The 24298-nt window shown below is 38.2% G+C and overlaps 1 protein-coding gene across 3 annotated transcripts; it reads right to left on the bottom strand.

The window, feature by feature from the left end:
• Positions 1–245: 245 nt before the first annotated feature.
• LOC123828304 (BCL2/adenovirus E1B 19 kDa protein-interacting protein 3-like) lies at positions 246–23136 on the bottom strand. Of its 3 annotated transcripts, none has more exons than XM_045853145.1 (6): positions 22937–23136; positions 15954–16137; positions 11249–11321; positions 5210–5313; positions 4939–5088; positions 246–3035 (listed from the first exon to the last, which is right to left on the bottom strand). In XM_045853145.1, the coding sequence occupies exons 1-6, from the start codon at positions 23034–23036 to the stop codon at positions 2987–2989; spliced, it is 660 nt and encodes a 219-aa protein (XP_045709101.1). In that variant the 5' UTR covers positions 23037–23136; the 3' UTR covers positions 246–2986. The 3 variants fall into 3 exon arrangements, with proteins under 3 accessions (XP_045709101.1, XP_045709103.1, XP_045709102.1); XM_045853147.1 differs by lacking the exon at positions 22937–23136 and adding an exon at positions 22328–22440; XM_045853146.1 differs by lacking the exon at positions 22937–23136 and adding an exon at positions 22141–22164.
• Between the last annotated feature and the right edge of the window lie 1162 nt (positions 23137–24298).

Below are 24298 nucleotides of genomic sequence, written 5' to 3'. Positions count from 1 at the left end.
TCTTTCAATATGTCACCTCCTCTATAAATAATGTCCTGACACTATCTGGCAGAAAAAAGGCTCTGCTTGCCACAGTCTTATGCTTCACACACAATTTTCACAGCAACTGCACTATGCGCTGCCTATCTCCCTGGTGTGGGACACTCAAGGGCAGGAGTGTCACTCACTCCCACAGGCTCAATGATAAAAATGTTCCCATCTCCTCTAAACTCCCATGCAACACATCACTGAAAATGAGAAACGGATAGAGTTTTGTGAGAGCTTTAATGGCACAAAATGTTTATAGCTACAAGTTATACATGTATTGTAAACTGTATATAATGATACAAAGTGCTAACTAAATAGATGAAGAATGCATAATCACTTTGGCTCAGTTAATTCCAATAATTTCAACAACTGGTTCACTTAAAAATTCATCGGCCTGGTTAAGTCTTCAATTTTCATTTTTTAGGACAGTAAATATTTGTACTGTAATCAAGGTAACGTGTTGAACTTTTCAGTGTGCAAGTGTGCAGTTTTGCTCTTGACTATAAATATTTTAAGCCAATTTTCATCAAACAGAAAAAAAATGAAGCCTTTTTAACTCCAAATTGTAAACAGGTGTAAAGCTTTTTAAACATTAATCTTAAAATGTCAACAGTTAATTGTTGGGTTCTCCTTTCCAATCACATAATCTGTTTCTGCTCACCACACACCTGGGTGGAGAGCACAGACATTCATCATGTATGGTAGGGCCAACCACAACCCCACAGGATCCCATCTTAGAACTTCTAGTGTGATCCTATAATAAACAGTCCAAAATTTCACTAGTATTTTTAAGAAAAAGCGAAGAACTAAATTTATTTTCAATGTGGAAAAAATAAGCAGACCCAAGTTCAATCACACTGCTGATAGAACTGCTACTGAATTTCAACAGAGGCTAATGTGTTGCCTGTAAAAAGTTGCTCTTATTTTAAGAATAATTTTACATTCCCCTCCCATGATACCAATTGTAATACAAATTGTGTATTATAGCAATTTATTTATTTAGCCCTCCTAACCTGCCCAGCCTTTAAAATTTTACTCAGGCTTTGCAAAAATCAGTGAGCCATCAGATTTTTGTTCTTTCCAAAGAAATTTAAACATGAACACTTGAAATAAATAGGTTATAGAAGGCAAATCAAGTGTTACCAGGTTTAAGAATAAAATAGAAACAAAGTATAATAAAAATGTCTCCAAAATTATTTAGCATCCATTGCTAGAAAGAAAAACAAAGTAAAATAATTCAGAAAACTATTTTGTATATAACATCTTTTTCTTAAAGATAGCCAGCTATATACCTGAAAAAAGTCAGAAATTAATTTTTGTTTAATCTGTATGTTCTTTTCCACTATAACACATATATTTTACAAAACTTGATGTGAGAGAAAAGAGAGTTTCTGCAAACCGGTGAACCTGGTTGTCCAAGTGTTTTTATTCAAGTCAACCTGATGCACTTTATTTAATGAGTAAATTGCTAGTTTTAAAATTAACAATGGTTCTCTAAATATTCAATAGTAATGTCTATATCATAAACAGTAATTATTTATATATAAACATATAATAGTATCCTTCAGAGTCATGCTGTGAGTTCTGAAATCCAATAAATCTACTTGAAATAACTGGTAATCCTGATGCTTTCCAACAATTTGGTCCTAAAGCTTCACATTTTAGAAACAAACAAAAAAAGCATGTCATTGAAGGAAGTTGTTGAGGGCTCTGGAACATCAGGCATTTGAAGTAACTGAAAAGACGGCTGCAACGGAAAGTGCCTGCAGATTGCAGGGTCACCTCAGAAAGATCACACAGTAAACATTAAAAAAGGGGAGATCAGAAAACAACAGATGGCATCTTTTCAGAACTGTGTCCAATGTTCCCACAAACCAAGTCTGTTTATCCAAGTTGCTCAAGTGCTTGGAATAACTCAAACAATCACCTTTAGTTTAAAGGCTTCAGAGAAGACGTGATGCTTCCTAAGACAGTGAGCCTGTATTTACACCAAAAACTGGACCTCATTCCAAAGCCTCTTCTTAGAAAAGAAAAATTTTTTAAATGTAAAGAAAGTCATGAAAAATTCACATGCAACTAACAAACATAAAAATACCAAACACACACACAAAAATCCCAAAAGCAATTTCATATATGTCTAGGCCTGAGACATTCCTTATCAGAAATAAAGATTCTACGCCATAGAAAAGACAGCATTACAACATACTAGTAGTAAAATCTGCTGATGTATTTTAGAATACATCATGTATTCTAAATACAGTAAAATCTGCTGATGTATTTTAGAATACATCATGATGTATTTTTCCTATTCCATTTCATAGCTGTCATCTATACAGATCGCCTCCTACGAATAAAAAGGTGTCATCAGGAGCTTAGACAAAGAGTGGCTCCAAAGCTGGTTTAAAATAATTTTTTATTGCCCAGGATATTTTTTTCCTTGTGTCTTGTGTGTTTTTCTTTCTTTTTAATAACTAGTAAGTTCAAGCTTAGAGAAGCTTGCCTTTGTCTTGAAAAACAAAACAACAAAGCTTTTATATCATCTGCCAACCTGATCTTGTTTTTAGAGAGAGACGGGAGTCATCTTGCAAGAGTAAAATCTATACCATGAATGATTCAGGTCTCAGTCTGGTGGTACTAAAAGGAGACAACAGCATTATTGACAAAATTATTATCTGCTGGTGGCATCTGCGGAAAAGAAGCCCTTGCAAATTTCTAAACAACAGTAAACTCTGTTAGGAAATTCTAAAGTGTCTTACAGGCCAAAAAGGGAACGAGGTTAGTAAAATGCCTCAACGGAGTTTGAATAAAATACTGGATTTGAGAATTACTGGAGCTTGGATATGTAAAAATAGGGTTGTAGGTTGGTCGGGTCATGCTTACAATGGTCTCAAGTTCAAATACACTACTGTGACAATACACCACTTCACAGGTCACACGCTTTCCCAGGGGCTTCTTTCCTTCAGTAGGTGCTGGCAGAAGGTGAGCTCAGTCGTTTTCCAATATAGATGCTGGAAGGAAAGAGAAAGCACCATGTTTCACCTACTTCCAACAGTTCTACACAGGCTTGTCCACACGATGAGCTGTAACAAAAACTAAAAATTTCAGTCCTTATAAAATGCTCAAAACGTATAAGTGTGTAGTCCCCCGCACCCTAAAGTCATCACTGACTGACCTAAAACTAGTCACAAGCCAGCCCAACTGGTCTCTGGAGGCCAGATGGGACAGTGCAGGGCCAGCAATTCGACAAGGGAAGGTGAGAGAAAACAGACGCCCCCAGGAGTAAAGAAGGGCCAACCTCCTTTCAATTACTCCTTTGTGGTAGGTAAAAAGTTCTGGGCTTTTGTAGATTGACTGATACTTCAGATACAAAATATATTGAATAGTAATATCCCCAATTATAAAGCTCCCAGTGCTTTCAAGAGGGCTCTTTCAGAGCCCTCTTGAAACAGTTTAACTCTTAAGGACTAAGAGTTAACAGTTTAACTCTTAAGGACTAAGAGCCCAATATTACTTTTTTGTGCTAAGCAAGTATTTTACCCTTAAACACCATAAGCAGAAGGGAAGTTAAGGAAAGTATTAGTCCCACCCCCCAGTATAATAAAACCAACCAACTTTTAAAATCCCTTTTCCTACGTTCATCTATAACAACAGTTACATTTACACCAGCAAGAGAAATGGTCTGGATTCAGGAAAAGAAGAGATGCTGCAAGGTACAAAAACCCACCTCTTAAGGGCAAATGGACCACAGTGCAGTCAATATTATAGGGAACTGAAAGCCCTACCCCTGCCCCCATTCCAACCCCATACAACAGTCACACAGTCACACATTCCTTTCCAACCCAAACACCTTCCATGGTGATGTTCGTGACTGCTGTCCTTAAAAACAGATACATCACTCAGAAGACAAAAGGGGGTATATGGAACAGTCACGCGTTTCTGTGTTCAAGACTGTGCACATCTCTCCCATATGCTGAGCTCCTTAAAGGGAAGCTTAGGAAAGATGTATCTTTTGCTTATTATATACAGAAAGTGACCCACTGGACATGCTTAAAGAGAATAACAGATATGTCTTAGAATAAAATTAACAGCTAGTGTTTAACTCTAAAATCTTTCAAATATATATTTCCTCAATTACTCAAATCAAAACAAAAAAAGACTTTAAGAAGCATGCATGAAAAATTAATGAAATACAGGTCAATGTAGAGCTAATTTTAGAAGAAAAAATGAAAATGCTACGAAGAGAAACAAAACACTATCTCATCAAACAACCGACCAGTCTCACTCAAGGACTATATAATAAAATGGTGTATTTTCCCAGCTGGGAAAAAAGTTCACATCAACCCCCAAATTTACACACTGAAGATTAGTTTACATTAAAGTTTAAATAACCCTAAGTAATTTATAAACAACAATGACACAACCCAAAAAGAAAAATCAATCACAGACAAGCCCATTTAAAAATGATCACTTAGGCCCTGACTGGTGTGGCTCAGTGGGTTGGGCATCATCCCACAAACCAAAAGGTTGCAGGTTTGATTCCAGTTCAGGGCATATGCCTGGGTTACGGGCCAGGTCCCTGACTGGGGGCATGTGAGAGGCTGCATGTTTCTCTCATGCCTCTCTTTTTCTCTCCCTTCCCCTCTATCTAAAAATAAATCTTTTTTTTAAAAAATCACTTAGGAAATTAATATGATCAATTTATTTTTCAGAAAAAAACTACAATTAAATATGCTAATCACTGTACCAACAGTGGACTAACTTTAAGAATTCATTTAAGCTCATACCCTATTTACACTAAAACATTAATAGCAAAACAATACAGACTGATTTTACATGTGTTCCTTAAACCTGGAAATAAAACGTGAGGGTAAAATGAACGAAAAAAACCTGTACCAGTTGCCCAGTACTTACCCTAGCCCCAAAGCCAAAACATGAGACAGGAAAAGAGATGGAATGAACACCTTAAGAAATTCCGCAGAGAAAATACCCCCCTTCTTCATGGCTCCACTTTTCCTCATGCTTAAAGAAACAGACCGTTTTGGGTGCCGGAAGTGGAACTCCCTGGGGGAAGAAATTCAGAAACGGGTATCAGAAATGCATTTGCTGAAAACAGTGTGGGAAGTAGCAGGTCCAATGCACACACACCCACTGTGCCCACTGAAGAGAACAAGTAAGAACTCACTTAGGTGGAATGTTCTCAGGCCTACTGGACCAGTCTGACACCCAGTCTACACTTTTCTTCAAAGCATCAACTTCTTTCTCTCCTTCTACAGCTTCTTCTTCTGACTATAAAGAAGAATTCAAAAATTAAAAAGGCAAAAAGGAACACCAGATCTTCCTACTACAAAAGACAAATCCAGAGAACACATGGAAATCAAAAGGCTGAACATCAGTAATTTTTATATAAGAAATATGCCATTTTTCTAAAGAGGCTGACAAAATAATCTCTGAAATAACCTTAAGATATTAAGATCTTTAATATCTTAAAAAGAACTTGAATGAGTTTTACTGTTTTTATATCTAAACATAGAATACAAATCTGAAACTTCAATTAAACCTCAATAAAAAAAATGAACCTGAGACAAAAAGCACATTTGAGCCCTGGCTGGTGTAGCTCAGTGGAATGAGTGCCAGCCTATGAACCAAAGTGTCGCCAGGTGGATCCCCAGTCAGGACACATGCCTGAGCTGTAGGCCAAGTCCCCAGTGGGGGAAGTGTGGGAAGCAGCCACACATTGATATTTCTCTCCGTCCCATCCTCCCTTCCCCTCTCTCTAAAAATAAATACATAAAATCTTCAAAATTAAAAATTAAAAATTAAAAAAAAAACATTTGAGGCTAAGCTAACTGAAGTGTGGAAAATGTTGATAATTGCTGAATATGGGTGATGCTTATATGAAGGTCCACTGTAATATACTCTTTACTTTTGTATGTATTTAAAACTTTTTATAATTAAAAATAAAAGACAACATATCAAAAAGTATTATGCCACACGTGGCAAAAACAAGGCCCAGGGCCTGAATCCAGCCCTCCATGTTGTTTTATCCGGCCCAGAACCTTGCTTCTACCAGGCAGCAGCACCAAGCTCCTTGCCCCTTGTTAAGGAGTAGTTACATTTATGCAGCCCTAAAATTACATTCGGCCCTTTGAAGGCAACCATGAGGCTGATGTGGCCCCTGGTGAAAATGAGTTTGACACCCCTGGTATGTGCTACCAAATATAAAGTGATGAGAAAATAAGTAACTAGGCGATGTGATAAGGAAACAAATAATAATAGTATTTATTAAGCACGTATCAAGAGACAAGTCTAACTCCAAGTACTTTCCATGCATTAACTTTTACCATGCAACCCTGTAGAAATAGGAACTGTTAATACCCAATTTTTGCAGATGAGGAAACAGATATAAATTAAGTAATTGCCTAAGGTTCCATAAGCAGTAAGTCGGAGGGCCGGAATCCAAATCCAGGCAAAATGTCTCTAGAGCCCTCCCTCTTCAGCATTAGGTTTTACTCCCTAGAAGCTTCTATTTTTCTAAACAAATCACTATCCAAACATTTCGCAAGGTTTATTCAAAACTACTTAAGACAAAAGGCTGTTTTTGTGTTTTTGTGTTTTTTTGTGTGTTTTTTGTTTTTTGTGTTTTTTGGGGGGGGAATAAGTTACTTTATATGGAGTCAGAATTTGACATCTTTTGTATCAACTAAATGAAAAAGAAATGTGTTTTCTCTTTAATAATAACCTCAAGTTTTCAGGCCAAAAGCAATCAAATTTTCCAAAAGCTTCTCTTATAATAGAACCCATAGGAAGGAGACATTCCTAAAAATGACACAGCATTATTCATTCAGTTTTAAGGAATGTGATGCTATGACCTCAAACCAAAAGATCTCAAAGCTAAGAATTGTTTTTGATTTGTAATTTTGTTTGAATAGGATCCAGTCTTTGGCCAAAGCTTTGATTCTTTTCAGTAGGTAGTTACAAAATGCAGAGCCTGACATATCCCAGGATTCTTTTTCAACAGGTCCAGTTACTTGTGGAATAGCTGCCCAGAGAAGGCAGCTTCAGAACTCTCCAGATACAGGTAGTCCTTTTTACTACCAAACCAAAAATACCATCCCTGTGGATTTTTGCTATGGTTTTACTTAGTGTGCCTGGACTTCACAAATTCCACTGGATGACATGACACAGCCTTGAGGATTAAACTTTTTCCACTGGGAAAATCTCAACACTACTGGGTACTGAGATTACTCAGAATCATGAGTTGGCTCTTTACAGTAAATCTAAAAACATCTTAAATCAAAACCAATAAATTGTTACAATTTATTTATAGATCAATTTGCATATTCACAGTACCTGACAATATTCAACACACTGCATATCCTTTCTGTGAAATTTCAAACTTAGGTCTCACAAGTCTCTCTCTCTAAAACTGCTCAAAGTTTTAGGTTTAAATTTGTGAACAAGTTAGTATCTCATACTTTCCAAGAGAATTAAAAAATAATAAGATTTTTTTGCTCTATTTTTTTAAGATGATGTAATTTTCTCAGTTGAGTGAAGCAAAGTTATCTTTGGACTATTTTTTTTTTTTAAACCCAGATCACTTTAGAATCAGGATCATAAGCTCTCCAGCTCTCCTCATTTACAACTGGCCCTGAGCCTCCTTTTATTAATCTTAAATTTGCCAGTTTCAGGTTTTAAACTGTCTTCCAACTCAGAATTTCAGAATGTGGTAAAATGTACTTAATCTAATTAAATAAGAACTATGCTTTCAACTGAATCGATAACCTTCTCTCTATCCCTACATCTATTCACACAGTAGATTATGATCATTTTAGCCTGTCCTCACACGGAAAGCCCCAGCTTCTATCCCCTTATACTGGCCTTCTCTGGCTCACTGCAAGTTCTTTTTTTTAAGATTTTACTTATTTATTTTTAGAGAGGGAAGGGAGGGAGAAAGAGAGAGAAACATCAATGTGCGGTTGCTGGGGGCTGTGGCCTGCAACCCAGGCATGTGCCCTGACTGGGAATCGAACCTGCGATGCTTTGGTTTGCAGCCCGCGCTCAATCCACTGAGCCACACCAGCCAGGGTTCCGCAAGTTCTTTAAGTCTCTAAACATGGACAGTAAACTGCAGTCTGTGGGCTCCACATTCAGATAACAGTTTAGAAGAGGGGAAAAGAGAGGACAATTTCAGTTTCTATCACCTTCCAAAGATACCCAACACTATGCTGCCCTCTTTGGTCCCAGAAACCCACTGCAAAATGCCTTCAAGAGATAATCCACAGTCTATTTTCTGTGACAAAACTGAGACTCTTGAGGACTACCATTCTGAAAATATAGACTGAATGACTTTTTGCCTAAATGCATTCTAACTTAGGTTTCCTCATACCATAACTCACCAGACATGTGTTAGTTTCTTCTCAGAACCTTGTGAGCTCTCCTGAAACAGATTTCTTTCAATGACTTATTTTAGTAGAAGGAATGGTAGTCATAGGCTCAAACAGCCCTGACTCTGTCACTTACTTGGTTTTGTAATCTTAGATAAGTAACTTAATTAAGACAAAGCTTCACCTTGCCCATTTGTTCATGCGTATAATATCACCTCCTTCACTGAAATGAGAGCACTAAAAGTGGGAAAAACTTAAAAAAAATAAATTTAGCACCAATAATATGTCTAATATCAATATTTTTCCTTCTTCCTCCTAGAAAAGGCTGAAAATGTCGTATTCCTGGTATAGACATATATAAAAATATTCAGGAAGAACAAGTATCATAATAGTCCTTTGTTAACTCCTTTAAATTGTTTCTTAACCCTATACTTGCTTCTCATTCATGAAAAAAAATTTCATCTTCCCAAACCCTAAAGTGGTTAATTTTACATTATCTTTTCTGCAATTAAAAAAAAAAAAACAATTTAAAAGGCTATTTAAAAGTCTAAATAAGCTCTGGCTGGCGTAGCTCAGTGGATTGAGCGCAGGCTGCGAACCAAAGCATCGCAGGTTCGATTCCCAGTCAGGGCACATGCTTGGATTGCAGGCCACGGCCCCCAGCAACCACACATTGATGTTCCTCTCTCTCTTTTCCCCCTCCCTTCCCTCTCTAAAAATAAATAAATAAAATCTTTATTTAATAAAGTCTAAATAAATTGTACCTACTGATATTTCCTTCACTAAAAGTCTTAATGATGTAACGCTTCTGGTATATAACCCTGGCCTGGTGGTTCAGATGGTTGGAGTGTCATCCTGTCCATCAGAAGGCTGCAGGCTCCATCGCGGTCAGTGTACATACCTAGGTTAAGGGTTCGATCCCCTGTTGGGGTGCATAGAGGAGGCAACCGATCCATATTTCTCTTTTTCTCTTTCCCCTTCCTCTCTCACTAAAATCAATAAACATATCCTTGGGTGAGGCTTGAAAAAAAGATATAATGCTTTTGATGTATGTGTAAAAGTTAAACTGCTTTTCCAAACATGTAACCCTATTTAAACTGACTGATCTGACTGTTATACTGCTTATCAAAGGGTTGATGTTAACCAATGTTCTTTCAGGTACTTATATCTGAATAGGAATCACACAGCAATGCTATCATAACCTGACCTAGAGGCCAAAAGTTTCACATTTTCAACTCCAGGAGTCCCGTAAGTTCAATCATCAGTTAAATCTAATTGTACACCTGCCATTGCATGAACACTGACCAAAGTCATCCATTAGGTTGTTAGGTAGATTATTAGAGGCAAAAAGTATATGTGGAGGGAGAGGGAGGTCTATGGTCAAATAAATGACTGGGAAATACTTGGTTTAAATAAACAGATTTCTTTACTGCAGGAACCGTCAGAGCCTATAACACGTTCCTACCTGCTGTGACTAACTGATGTGAGGGAGCCCAGGCACTATATCCTTTCCCACTTATGTGACATCAGAACGATTTTATGGGGTTTCCCACTGAGCAAATGTTCCTCAAAATATATTTTGGAAAATGCTATTCTAGATTTTCAATGTGTCCATACAAAAGACAATACGGATTGAGGACATTTTCCTCAGGACTGACTACAGCAAAAAATTAATTTCATTTCTCTATCTTGGCATTCCTTAGTACACTTTTTGCCATGGTAACTTCATAGACTTCCTTCTTCATTGTTACAGCTTACTGCACATGGCCAAACTTACGTACAAAAGTCAGCAGTTTGGCAAGACCAGTCAGACACCTCCCTGCATGAGAGCCAAGCTACTCTGACCTCCTCCACAGAGCCCAGTTCATCATGAAATACATTTGTATTCAATCCCAGAGGTTTCCTGGGCTTCAGAGAATAGCACAAACAGAGCAGAGTCAAAGTAGGAAGAAATCATGCAGCCTTCTGAAATAGAACAATAGTGGGTGGATTCCACATAACAGGCAAAATATTTCTAGTGCAAAGGGTTCAAGACATGGTACAATGAGAATCCCACAAAGCAAGTTTTTATTACAATTTATTTACATTCAACATACATTCAACATACATTCTTCAAGCACCTTAACACAAGAGAGAAGGACAATAGTTCCTATCCTCAGGAATCTGCACTCTGACACTTTGAGGTGACTTGACACATCAATAAATTTAAGGGCTGGCTATGAACATTCTAAATCATTAACAATTACTTACTTATCACAAATTTTATAACATAGACCTTTATAAGCTTTCAATACCATATCTATCTATACTTCCAACAATGTCAACTCCTAAGTGAACTATATTTACCTTATTTAACTTAAGGAACCTGCATAATTTAGATCAATTTTATCTTAGCTGTTGAAATTCATCTCAAAAATCATTGCTTTCATTTTGGATGCAGCAAAAGTTTTCATACCTGGTTCTACAACCACCCTCCTTTTCATTTATTTTGGGACCTTAATGAGACATGTGTTTTGGTTTTCTATTTATAAACTCAAGAAAACTAGACTGAAGCAGTAAAATGACCTCACAGGCAATCATTTTCCAATTCTTTTAGGATGATATGCCCCCAAATTCTCAGTTGTAAAGGAGTACAACAAGGACAATATCATCCTAAGTGAATTCCAAAACCAGAAACTGAATAACTTAAAACAGCTTCAAACTATTTTTTAAAGTCTTCTAATTCTTTATTTTAGTCAAACATACATACGTAGAGGCTTGCATTTCTGTAACTATTTACTGTGAATTAGAAAAGTAAATTAACACACACACACACACACACACACACACACACACACCTGAGAGCTATGGTCCCTGCTGGTGTGCATTTCCACATCAAATGTAATTTGTCCATCTTCTTGTGGGGAAGGGCTAGGAAAGAAAGAATTTAGTCATTAGTTTTAATTCCCATTTTGTCAAATAAATTATCCCTACCAGAAATCAGAAAATTAAAAGTCATAGTATATGGCTGTGAAAAGCAGCAAATCAGAAGCATACCATAACCCCATAGAAGAAAAAATGAAATTGAGCATTTTTACTCCAAAATGTTCTGGAATTTTTCTGTGGTGATAAATTCCTTCACAATGATAACTTTGCAAAGGAAATGTTACCTACAGATGCAAGACTCTCACATTTTAATTTTACTTTTTCCCCCCAATAAAGGTAAAATGATCTTTAAACACAGAAACCTTGTTTGAGGTTCTTTGTCTCAAAGTTCCTTCATCATTAAATCATTCATTACCAACAGTTCTCAAAGTGTGAAAGCAGTTTCCAAAGACTCATTCAAAGGGTCTTCGAGGTTAATACTATTTTTATAATAGTATTATAAAAATTCAATCTAGTATTATTAGATTCATTTGCTGTTTTCATTCTCATTCTCTCATGAATATGCAGTGAAATTTTCCAGAGGTTACATGTGTGACATTACAACAGATCAAATGCAAATGCACATGAGAATCCAGCTGTTTTCTAAGCCACATATTAAAGATATTTACAATAACATAAAACAGTGCCACTAGTCCTACTAAATTTTTTTGTGAAAACTAGTTATTTTCCATTTTAAAAGGTTATGTTAAAATATAATGGTTTATTATTGTCGAATGAATAAATACATTATTTTTAAATGTTCTCAGTTTCAATTTCTAATATAGTAAATACCAAAATATATAATCCATGTAAAACAAAAGCTCTGTGGGATCCCTGATAATTTTTAGGAGTGTAAAGAAGCAGAAAGACCAAAAAGTTTGAGAAGCACTATTCTGCTTATTTCAGAAATATTTGCTTTGAGACATTTCAGTGAATTAGGTAAGCATATACATATATATCTATATATACACACACGTTTGTATATAAATATATAACCTTTAATGAAAAATACAAAATGCAGTCCCAGAACTATAAAAATTTACAGATAAATTTTTAGACAAAGACACATGACCATGAACTGTACTTGTACACTAGATGAATGTAATGTGCTAAGTCCTATTCTTAATTTTATCAATGATTCCTTGTATAGTTCCACAGCAAGTCTCTAGGCCTTTCACTAAACACTGCCCCCCAAAATCTAAATTCAAATAGAGATGAAAAATGTTCAACAGAACAGATGTTAAGTATTAAAGTTATCATGAGCATGTGTACAATGTTAATATACAGAGATTTTGGTGAGACTGACTAAAAAATAAATACAGTCACCAGAAATGTATCAGGTTGATTAAGCCCAGTAGTCCTAGGCTACTACAGTTGACACAGGAGATCCTTAAAGGAAGGTAGGATAAGAGAAAAGCTGGTTCTATATGAAACAAACATATTAATGTATTTAAAAAAGTTTTGCTTGAACTAGAAATCTTAGTTTACTATCATTACACTCATAACTCTGTTGGGTTCACAGCCAAAGGTCAAGTTAAGGGCCAGCTTCACAGAGCCATGAACAAACAGGTCAAGGCAGCAGCATGACAGGTGAGAGTCTGACCCAAGCACCACTCCACTTCCACACTCTTCTCAACACCATTCCCATCTCGCTCAGAAATACTAAACATGTCTTTGATAAACTGCTTACCACTCTTAACACTTTGGAATGCATTAGATGCAGGGGTGTCAAACCCATTTTCACCAGGGGCCATATCAGCCTCGAAGTTGCCGTCAAAGGGCTGAATGGAATTTCAACTACTTAACAGTTAAGGAGTAGTTACATTTATACAGTCCTAAAATTATTTCGGCCCTTTGAAGGTAAGCACGAGGCTTAGGTGGCCCCTGGTGAAAATGAGTTTGACACCCCTATATTAGAGTTTCAACCCTGACTCATGTCAGGATTGGCTGGGGAGATTTTTAAATATTCTCCTGATTCTACCCCTCCCCTGACAACAGAATAAGAATCTCCAGGGATGGTGTCTGGTGTGCTGGTATTTTTAAAAGCTCGCTGGATGAATCATAGGTTGAAAACTGCTACAACAGGGTGGAACACAAAGCAAAACACATAGATGTTATCTTCGAACAAGTACCACAGTGACGTAAGTATACCTATAAAACCATTTTTAAACTGAAAGTGTACATAAATTAGCTTTGGGACCAATAGCCAATAATCCTAAAACTTTGCCACCTATAAGGAACACTTCTCAACAACTTCAAATATACAGATGCATGACAATTCAAATGACATGAATTTTGAAGACACGTTTAAATGTTAAAGTGTGTTAGATATCCCAAGAGTCTTACTGCACTGGAGTTCTAGGCCTCCTCTGAAAGACAACCAGTAAGCCAGGGCCTGCAGATACATAAGCTGAGGGACAAGAAAGTGTTCAAAAGCATCTGCCATACCTCATTTCATGTGGTTGGAAACCCAGCTGAAACACCATCACAGGAGTGTAAATTCATATTTGATCACAGGTATCACTGCAACCATCAATGAAATCAGATGACCCAAAAGGTGAGCAATTGACTTTTCCTTGGCTCAGTAACAGTACCAAGTGACCACCAGGCGAAGCAATACACTGGCACGGGTGATCAAGTGTCACATACTTCAATATAGAGTAAAAGCCTATCAACAGGACCATATGAGCAGTAAACTTCAGAAACCCACCAGGCAGTCCCATGAAATGAATGTAATACATTTATAGTTTACTTTTTCTGCTATGTTTTATTGTGCTCTGCTTTACCATACTTTCCAGATGTTGCATTTGTCACAAACTGAAGACCGTCCACCAGCAAAAAGACTACAACTTGCTTTATTGTGACACTAGCTTTGTTGCAGTGATCTGACTGAACCCGCAGTATGTCTGAGGATAACATACTGGATAACAAAAACTTCATTCTGAAAGACTAATGCTGTCAGAACTGGAATCAAAGGCAAGCTGCTCAGAAAGCTATCCACTCTCCTTCTGCTTGTTAGTAGAGCCATCCCAAGCTCTTAAGGAGCATAGAGATAAGTCACCCATGAGACAGGGTGGTGGGGTTATACACTGTGCCATAGCTATAGACCTCAAACCAGGCCTCTGCTGCCTTGGGAAAATTGGTGGATCATAACTAGACACACAGCACTCTGAACATGAGTTACCTCTATTTCTCCTTCTATGCTTTTTCTAGTAAGTAATAATACATGCTATGCACACAATTTTTACAAAGCACAAAAATATTCAGAAGAAAAAAATCTGTAATTCTATCCCTTGGAGATAATCACTGTTTACATTTTTAAATATTTCCTTAATCTTTCCCTCAGGCATTTTCTACCTGGCTGATATCAGTTAACTCTTAATTAACCAGAAGATCATCTAATACCCCGTAATGCTATCAGCATGGCTGTCACTGGTCTAAGAAGTGTCAAATGATACCAGTATGTCATTTAATATCTAGTCCCTCTGAAAAAAAGAGAAGCTTATACTGAAAATTAAAGTAACAGCTCAGGCCCTCGATGGGTAGCTCAGGGGGCTGGGGCATCATCCTGATATGCCAGGGTTGCAGGTTCGATCCCCTGGTCATGGGCACATACGAGACTCAACCAATGAATATACAAATAGATGGAACAACAAATCAATGTTTCTCCCTCTCTCTTCCCTTCCCCTCCCTCCCTAAAAAAAAAAAGTAAAAAAAAAAAAAACACTAAACAAACAGCTCAATTTCACTCTACCCACACATACCTCTATATTCTTACTGTTTCACTTTAATCAGTGGAATTAGTTTCTCTAACTCAGAGAAAAATGAGGTCTAAAATAAAACTTCCTCTGAGGAAACAGAATGGCCTTCAAAATTAACTATCTTTACAGACTTGGTTAGTGCTTCCACTGTGCAAACATTGCTCTAACTTGAACCAACCTGCAGTTCCTATAATGTAAATGCTTTACTGAGTGTCAGCAACTGCCAGCACCATTACTGCGAGAATACCAAGGAGATGAAACATTACCCACCTCATGGAGCCTCACAATCAAGAAGGGAGGACAGATATACACACAGATAACTATGTTCCAGGCAGACTATGAGATGTAAGACAGGGACACAAAGGACAATGGGAGAAAGCTGGATTAATTCTATAAATAAACATTTATGCCATCCAGCTTTAAACTGATAAAATATCTAAAAACAATATAATCTGATAAGGAAATTGATTTAATCTGGGGGAACACACAAGTACTTGTGAATGAGCTGTCTGATTTAAATATACACACTGTGCCCTGGCTAGTGTGGCTCAGTGCCAGCCTGTGAACTGAAAGGTTGTAGATTTGATTCCCAGTCAAGGCACATGCCTGGGTTGTGGGCCAGGTTTCCAGTTGCAGGAGTGCAAGAAGCTACTAATCGATGTCTCTCTCACACACCGATGTGTCTCTCTCCTCCTTTCTCCCTCCTTTCCCCTCTCTCTAAAAATAAATAAATAAAATCTTTAAAAAAATAAATACACATACTATAATAAATCTCGTGTCATATTTTGTGAAATAAAGATGTAAGCCATTTATTTTTCCTAATGAGAGTTAACTTTGTACCCATCTGTTTCCTGAATTCCACCAAAACCTCACTTACCTGTCACAGTGAGAACTGCCTCTTGAACTGCTCTGTCCTGATTCATGTTGTGCATCCAAAAGAATCTTCTCCATGTCTCCATTGTGGATAGAGGATGAGGAAGGGACGTGTTCCAGCCCCCCATTTTTCCCATTGCCATTATCATTGTCATTGCTGCTGTTCATGGGGAGCTCCACCCAGGAACCTGTTGGGCAAGTCAGATAACTTACGTTAACTGCAGCAGAACTGAAATCTGTCGTGTGCACACTGATGTGAACATGGTGGGTTCAGATAAGAAGTCTTACTCGCCTCAAACAAAATGCAAAAGTATTCTGAAGCCGACAAACAAGGAGCAATAATACTCTACAAATCTATATAGTTCTGTTCCTGAAGTAGGTCATGCAATGAACCAACTTAGAAAAAGCTGGAACTCTAAAACTAGTATCACAGAAAATGTCTTTAAGCCAATTTTCTCTCTGTTTAAAGCTTAGTTTACATACAACAAAACACTTCACTGAACTGAAAGCTTTTAGGTTGCTTTCCAAAAAATACTTTATATCTAGACAATTATCCTTTAATATTTTACCTTTAATATATTTTCCATAGTCCACCACAGTTATTTAGTTGTATTCTCTCCACAAATGAAATAAACATATGACCTAACTTCATAAAGGTCATCTAAATAAGTTAACAATTATGTCCTAATTGCACAAACAACTGCGAAGCTCCTAGAGGAGGGACTTGGATGCAATCATAAAAATTTCATTTTGTGTACAAATTTGAGCACAAAGTTAATGCAACTGGCTCACAATTAAGTCAGGTGCTAGTGCTAAGAAAACCTGAAAAAAAGCTGTACCTCTAACCCGCAAAATAGTTTCTTCCTTTCCTTTATGCCTCACTATTTCCAGCCTTTCTCCTTTCTCCATCCACTAAACATACCTTGTGAACTTGTCTTTTCTCTGTTCTCACCCAGGAGTTGCTACTTTCTAGGGTTTTCAGTAAGCCTCTTTGGTTTGGGGGGGAGTAACAACTGCGCATTTGCCACAGGTGACACTGAAGTTTTCTCATGGGAACAGTGGCAGAGTGTGGAGCCACAGGAAAGGGGCTAGGGCTCTGGTAATGTGGATTGGTCTTAAAAATATTTATTGGCTTGATGAGTTTGCTGAACACATTAAGGAGCTTTAATTTTAACAAGAATTGGCAATAGTAGCTGATAAGCCAATTTCACAACAAAAAGAGATAGTAATTTTTTCGTAGTTTCCATTCAATACAATAAATTTTGTTTTAGAAACTGTCACCACACGGGTTGCTGGGACCATTCCTCTGATCTCTCAGCAAAAGCATTAGGGAGAGTTCTGTGGCCAAACACTACTACATCAGCAAAACAGGATAACGACCCAAACAGGTTCAAATCCTAAAGGCACTCTAAATGAGGTGATGGCTATTCCAGACCTGAACACCATCCTCGAGTGAAGGAAAAACTCAAAGGCAAACCTGGTTGGAAATCTGACTCCACCCCTTACTATCTATCTGACTTTCTGACCTTGAGTTTCCTCATTTGTAAAACAAAGATGAGAGCACAGTGCCTACCTCCAAGGGCTGCTGTGAGGATTAAATATAGGAACATAGACAAAAGGTAAGTGCTCAGTTACAAACTGGGTGAAAGAATTTATATTTGTAAAGTACTTAGAACAGTGTTTGCTTAATAAAAATGAAGTTACTCTTTCCATCCTTTCCCTCTGAGGCACTCCTGGGTTGTCACAGTCCCCTAATCCCCACCACATCTTTGGCATTGTACTTCCAAACACCAGTTAGATGACATCCCTGCAGCCTCAGGCTGTATACACACAAAGACAGACGAAGACAACACGGAACTCGGAACTTGATATGACTTAACAAACTCAACCAGCAAAGCTAGGGCAGATCTAACACTAAAGGTAATTTAACTAAATATTTAGAGTGCCTCTGTAGTGTATAAGAAATATGCTAAAAGCATCCCTAAGTTTAGAGAGCTGCAAAATATTTTAACCGAAAAGAGAGGCAGAGAAAAAGCAAGGTATATTATAAACTGTTTTTTTCTCCCTGCTAGCACTGTTTCTGGGATTTTCAAACTTATTTAAACCAACGGGACCAGTTCTTGTACAGAAGCCCACTGTGTACAAGTAAACAAAAAACAAAAAACAGGCCAGACCTGCTCTGATGGAGACAGAACTAAGCAAGCAGGAGTTCCAGACGGGTCTCTGTGGAAGCCAGTGTTCCTCAAAATACAGTAAATGTTCACTTAAAGTAGATGATCAAAAAAGAGAAAAAAGTATGTAACAATATCAGGTGTTCTGGACCTTACTTTTCTGAAGGATTTCCATACCAATATCTAAATTCTACTTCCTGCATTAAAAATATGTAGCAATCATAATCTAGGAACTTGGGGAGGCATACCTAGAAAAGTTTAGTAAAAGCAGTCTCTGTAATTGCCTTAACACTCAGTATAACTGAAGGCATTTCTACTTAAAGCAGATGTTTACTTGACACGTATTAGGAGAGGGGTTAAGAACTCGAACTCCCACTAATAACAGCTGTTGCACCCCAGACCTGTCAGTTTCCTCATCTGTAAAATAGGGATAGTAAATGTATCTACCTCACTGTATTGTCAGGAGGATGACATGAATAAACCATATTAAAAAATAGGAAAGGTTACCAGTATAATGTGTTAGCTAATATTATAATTATAATCTATCTTTTAAAAACATTTAATACAAAATAATGTTTCTTGAAAATGCAACATCAGTACATAAAATAAAAAGTAATACCTCTCCTCCCAATCTCACATCCCTATCCCAAAGGAAACCACTTTTAATTAAAACTTTCCTATGTAAACTTCCAGAGTTTTCAAAGAAATATGGAATCACTGCCCTGGCTGATGTGGCTCAGTGGACTGAGTGCCAGCCTGCAAACCAAAGGGTCACTGGTTAGATTCCCACTCAGGGCACATGCCTGGGTAGTGGGCTAAGTCCCCAGTAGGGGCCGTGCAAGAGGCAACCACACATTGATGTTTCTCTCCCTCTCTTTCTGCTTCCCTTCCCCTCTAAAAATAAATAAAAATTTAAAAAAATAACTGCTTTGCATCCCATCATGATATATCATACTTAAACCACTATACAAATGGCAATGGTTAACTGCTATCCAAATTATTGTTTCTAATATTGTTATTGAAATCAAGGCTTCAATGGAGGATAGTTTGGCAGTATGAAGAGCCTTAAAAAGTTAGATTTCCTTTAATCAATAATTCTCTTCCCAGAAATATCATCTATGGTAAAAAACAGTACTGCAGAGAAAGTTATGCACACATATTCATTAAAAGGCTACATATCACTCTTATCTTTTCAGAAAAATGGTTGTGAAAAAAGCAAACTTTTCCTTCTCCATAGATGAACTCCACATGCCTTTTTCACCTCTCTTCATTCATTTCTGATTTACAGCTCTGAATTTTTTGATGTTCTAACTCTACTGATCCTCACTAGTCCCTTTTTATTTGGAAAGGAAACAAAACAAGATAAGAGGACTGTGCTGTCCAAGCAATACAAACTAGAAAAAAATCTCAGAGTGAATCCTCTTCCTAAAAACCGAGCTTTAAAATTAAGAACTGCAGGCCCTATTATATTAAAAGCTTACTTACAAATTGAAAACTGTTCTCTTATGACTGATTGTACATATACACAATACAATAGACATTTTCTAGTTTAAGTTCTTGAGAACTGCTACAAGATTCGGAGAAGCATGTTTCTACATTCTCTAATATAGTACATCGTCAAAGCTGGCCCAATTATCGTTTACATTCATGACTGTTTGCTGCATATACTCTCTAGTTTTACAATCACCAGGTCAACCCTCCTGCAAAAAGAGGAGTGGCAGAGCTAGGGGGTGCGGAAGAAAGAACAGTACTATTTCTCATTTTCCAAGGCTCCATGTGTCAATCTGACCCTAACCAGGAGTGACACATTTTATTATGTCTTATCCTCTTTCCTTAAAGCCTTTATTTTATTTCAAGTACTTGATGCTAGAATTGAGACTACGAACAGTCACGGACATTCTTATTTTTTAAAAAGTTGGTCTTTTTGCACAAGTAAGTACTCACACACTAATTAATTATGTATTCTAAAAAGTATTATAAGACAGTGACATTTCATGTATCATAGTCTTAAAAGTCATCTTGCAATATTGGGGAAGCAAGAACATCATGGCTGAAGATGTTAAAAAAGGAAAAAAAATGCTGTACTTCCTACATTAAACAAGAATTATACTGGTATCTTGATTTGCCTTATATTACACCTGCTGATTTTTATGACATAAATGCCCTATACAAATATTCTTCAGTAATTTAATCATTTTCTTAAGAATAAAACTAACATTAGAAATTGGAAAATATCCTTTTAAACTTTGAAAGCAGTTCAGATATTTGTTCACTAATTTGTAATGAAAGGGAACAGTTCCCCTAAAACAGTAAGTTAAAAAAAATCAGGTTTCATTCTTCCAAATATTTCAATAACTTGCTATTAAAACTCTGCTTTGATCCCTGACCTAAAGATAAAATCCCAAGCCAGAGATAATTTGTACCATGAGTTCACCTCCTGTTTTTCGTAGTTGTGCAACTCTACCCAACAAAGAACTTCAACTTAATCAGCAATTTGGATAGTACGTATTAGATGCCTGAATAAGTTGTTTTGCCCAGTGCCTAAAAATCACTTGAAGGAATCAATAAGGCTTGTTTTGCTCAGTTCAGTGTTGTATAATGAGCTAAAAAACAAACTGTAAAAGGCAAGAGGGGAATAAATAAATGTGGCACTATCCAAAAGCTTTTCAGTAACTTGAAAGCTCACCCTACCCCCAGAATATTTCCTATGTAACAGACTTCCCAAAGTAACATTTTGATTATCACACACAGGCTCAGTGTTCTTCCACTTTTTAAGAGCTAACATAAACATAGCAGCAACTGCTTGGCTAACATCATCAAATACCTAATAGGTCTGTCAGACACAGAAATAAAAACAATCACACATAGATCAACACCATTTTTGTTGTTGTTAAATGGTCAAAGGAAAATTACAATTCCTCTGCTTTCTGTGAAATCATGTACACATACTAACCAAATAGCTAACTTAAAGGTATCATAGACAAACACTGAGTACAATTAAAAAACATGTACTAGAAAAAGACAGAAGGACAGGCCACCTCTGTATATTACATTAGGTGGAATAACACACCCAGAGAATTAGAAACACACAATTCTGGGCCACTGAAAAGAAGCGTCCTGAAAGGAGCACTAGATGGGATGAACGTGAAAACCTCCGCTCCAGGTCCTTGCCAGGTGTCAACAGCACATTTGACTCTAGACCTGTTTCTTTCCTGGTAAATAACAGGTGACAGAAATCTCTCAAGTCTCTTCCCAACATTTTGTAAAGTAGAAAACTGTCTAAACACTGTGCTGAACATCTGAAACTAATCTGAAACTAATATAAAATAATATTCAATGTAAACTGTAATTGAAAAATAAAATTTAAATAATAATAAAGAAATCTTATGCCATTTTAAAATCCCACAGTTCTAAGAGTATGTTAAACACGGGTAAATGATTTTAAAATGCAGATTAATATGCACAGCAAATAACACAGGCACAAATTAATCCTAGTTTAGTGTGGAAAACAATTTTTTACATTCTAGAACATAAGACACTTTTTAAAAAGTTTTAAAAAGTCAACATTTGAAGAATTTATCCACGAAAAGATGGAGCAGCAGCAATAAGCAATGAAAACATCTTAAAATAATCGAATTCTATCCCCATCTTGTGAGGACAGGAACTCTTTTCCCTTAGATAATTTTGAAGCCATATTGCAACACCTTCCTTTCATGGAAGACACTGCAATGCCTTCAAATGTCATGTAAGCATCCAAACGACTTTTTAACAGTTTCATCTGGTCGTTTGTGAACTGTCCCAACCACCTCTTTCATGGGAGGAATTATAGGAAGATGAAGCAGAAACCTTTCCAAGATTCTGAGCATTAAAGCCATCTGAGACTAACCTCAGGACAAGATGTCTGAGCACCAGAATGTTATGAAAAGCAACTGTACTTGGTCTTAATTCAATACTGTCATTAACTTTCATCCGCCCTTGTATATGAATGTGTTTTTAAACCCATTTCTGAAAATTCATTACCCCAGATTCCGTGATTTGTGCAATCTTGTATGGTTCAAGAGGGTGTTTGTTCATAAACAGGTTTACAGGACACACAACCCCATCGTCAAAAAGAAAAAAAAAAATCACTTGAGCAACTCTGAAACATCTAAAAAAAAGTGGCAGAGCTTCCCCCGCCCAGACGTTAAACAAGTAACCACTAAATTACCAAATGATTTCCCTAACCAGCCTGTGGTAACAAAGGAACGCAACCAGACGTCTCCCACTCCGCGCCGGGCCGACCTGGTGACGCGAGGTGGGGTCAGCAGCGCCAAGCTCCGCGCCGCCGCACAGCTGACCGCGCACCCGTCTCCCCACCGCCCCCTCCCCTCGGCCGGCGGCCCGCGTCCATCCCCCAGCTTCCCTGCCGCACGTTCATCCCTGCCCACGTCCCCTTCAGCGTCCGCTCCGCCCACCCTCCCAGGGCTCCTCAGCCCGCCCCTTCACGCCTCGACAGGCTCCGCTCAGGGGCCCACCACAGGTGGAATAGGGCTCGTCCCCCTCCTCTTCCCTCCCACCAGCCCTCCGAAACCGGGAAGAGAAGCAGCCCCCGCCCCAAGACCCCAAGAAGGAGGGAAGACCGGACCGGAGGAAGACACAAGCACCTCATCCTGACAGGTGACGGAAACTGTCAGTCACCCGCACATCCTCAGCCTAGACCAATGGGCTACCTTCTCCTCCCGGCACCCCCCCCCCGCCGGGGGGGAACTGGCCGCGGCAGCAGGGGCAGCTCCTCCTCCCCCATCTCCTTCACCCAGTCCGCCCGCCCAGCACTCACTGTTGAGGCCGGCTGGCGGGGGCAAAGGCTGCTCTCCTTCTTCACAGTTGTTGTTGTTGTTGTGCAGGGGCGGCGGCTGCTCCAGTAAATGAGACGACATTGTCGGGCGGCTGGAGAAGCTCTGTCCGCAGCTAGACTGGCTCAGGTTCTGGGACAGCAACACAACAAGCCGAGTCCCCCGCCCCCTTTTCTGCTCCTGCGCAGTCCCTCCCCTGCCCCTGACGTCAGGGCCCGCCCCAGCCACGTGACAACAACACTACCGGAGACGGGGCGGGTCCGGGGCGTTCCCGGGCTGACTACTGACGTGGAGACGCGGGAGTCTTGCTGAGGCGCGCGCTAGGAATGAAGTCTTGCGTATAGTTGGTCCTGGTGGGGTGGATGGCGGTATGCGTCGGATACTGGAAGGAGGACTGGGAGAAGCGTGTAATGAGGAAGTCTAGGATTCTCAGGTGTTGGCACCCAGGTCTCCCACACCTACGACATTGTTGTATCCGTCAGTGAGCATTTCCTTTTTAGTATTGCTAAGGACTCACTTCTGCAATAGGTATGGTAGTGAGACAAAGGAAGCAACGACTCCAGTGCCTCTCTGTCATAGTCCTCAAATAAAGCTGGTAAAATATGGACAGTAAGGCAGGCCAGACTTTTCAGTTGTTAGACAATTTCAAAAGTTTTAGTTACAAACGATCGTTGTAAAAAATTTTTTTTTGGAAAATTTCAGGAAAACGTAGAGAAGAAAATAATCACCCAGATTCCATCACCTAATGTACCTCTGGAGCACGGCTCGGGCAGCCGGTTCCGGTATGCGGGTGACCCCAGAGGATGCACATTCCCAACAGCCACCTACTTGCCTTCTGTGTCTTTGTGTAGTTTCTTGGTCTGATTTTTGTGTGGGATTTATTTCTCTCAGTCTGTCTCTTGTCTTTGTTTTACTCTGTAGACGTTTAAGACTTTCACGTAATCAAATCAGCACTATTATTTTTATATGACTTGAGAATAGCCTCACACGGAGATTATGAATCTATTCCTTATAAATTTTTCTAATTTTCTTATAGGTTAATTTTTGTATTTAGACCCTTAAGCCATGTGAAATTTATTTTTAATTTCAGCCTTTAGTCAGTTGACCCAAAGTATTTATTAATTTTTAAGTCACCCTTTCCAAACTGATGAAATGGGACCTTTATTGCCTTCCAAATTCCAACAAAAAGGTGAGTCTATTCCAGGACTCTACAACAGCTGTGTTAGGTAACTACTAGAGAAAGTGACTGCTCATTTGTCTTTTTGAACATTTTCATGACTATTTAATTACTCTTCAGATGAACTTAAAAATTTACTTGTCCAAGATTGGCCATGTGTTGCTAATTA

This window comes from Phyllostomus hastatus, unplaced genomic scaffold, assembly GCF_019186645.2.
Source record: "Phyllostomus hastatus isolate PE091 unplaced genomic scaffold, TTU_PhHast_1.1 phas_contig_98, whole genome shotgun sequence".
Taxonomy (NCBI): Eukaryota; Metazoa; Chordata; class Mammalia; order Chiroptera; family Phyllostomidae; genus Phyllostomus; species Phyllostomus hastatus.
This window is presented reverse-complemented; position numbering and strand designations above follow the sequence as displayed.

Bases quoted from the DNA above. Each gene is read 5' to 3' on its own strand.
- LOC123828304 (XM_045853145.1), bottom strand. From the start codon at position 23,036: ATGTCGTCTCATTTACTGGAGCAGCCGCCGCCCCTGCACAACAACAAC. The intron at 5,314-11,248 runs GTGTGTGTGTGT...TCTTCTTTATAG, and splicing joins GCAGGGACCATAGCTCTCAG to TCAGAAGAAGAAGCTGTAGA. The intron at 5,089-5,209 runs GTGAGTTCTTAC...TTCTTCCCCCAG, and splicing joins CCTGAGAACATTCCACCTAA to GGAGTTCCACTTCCGGCACC.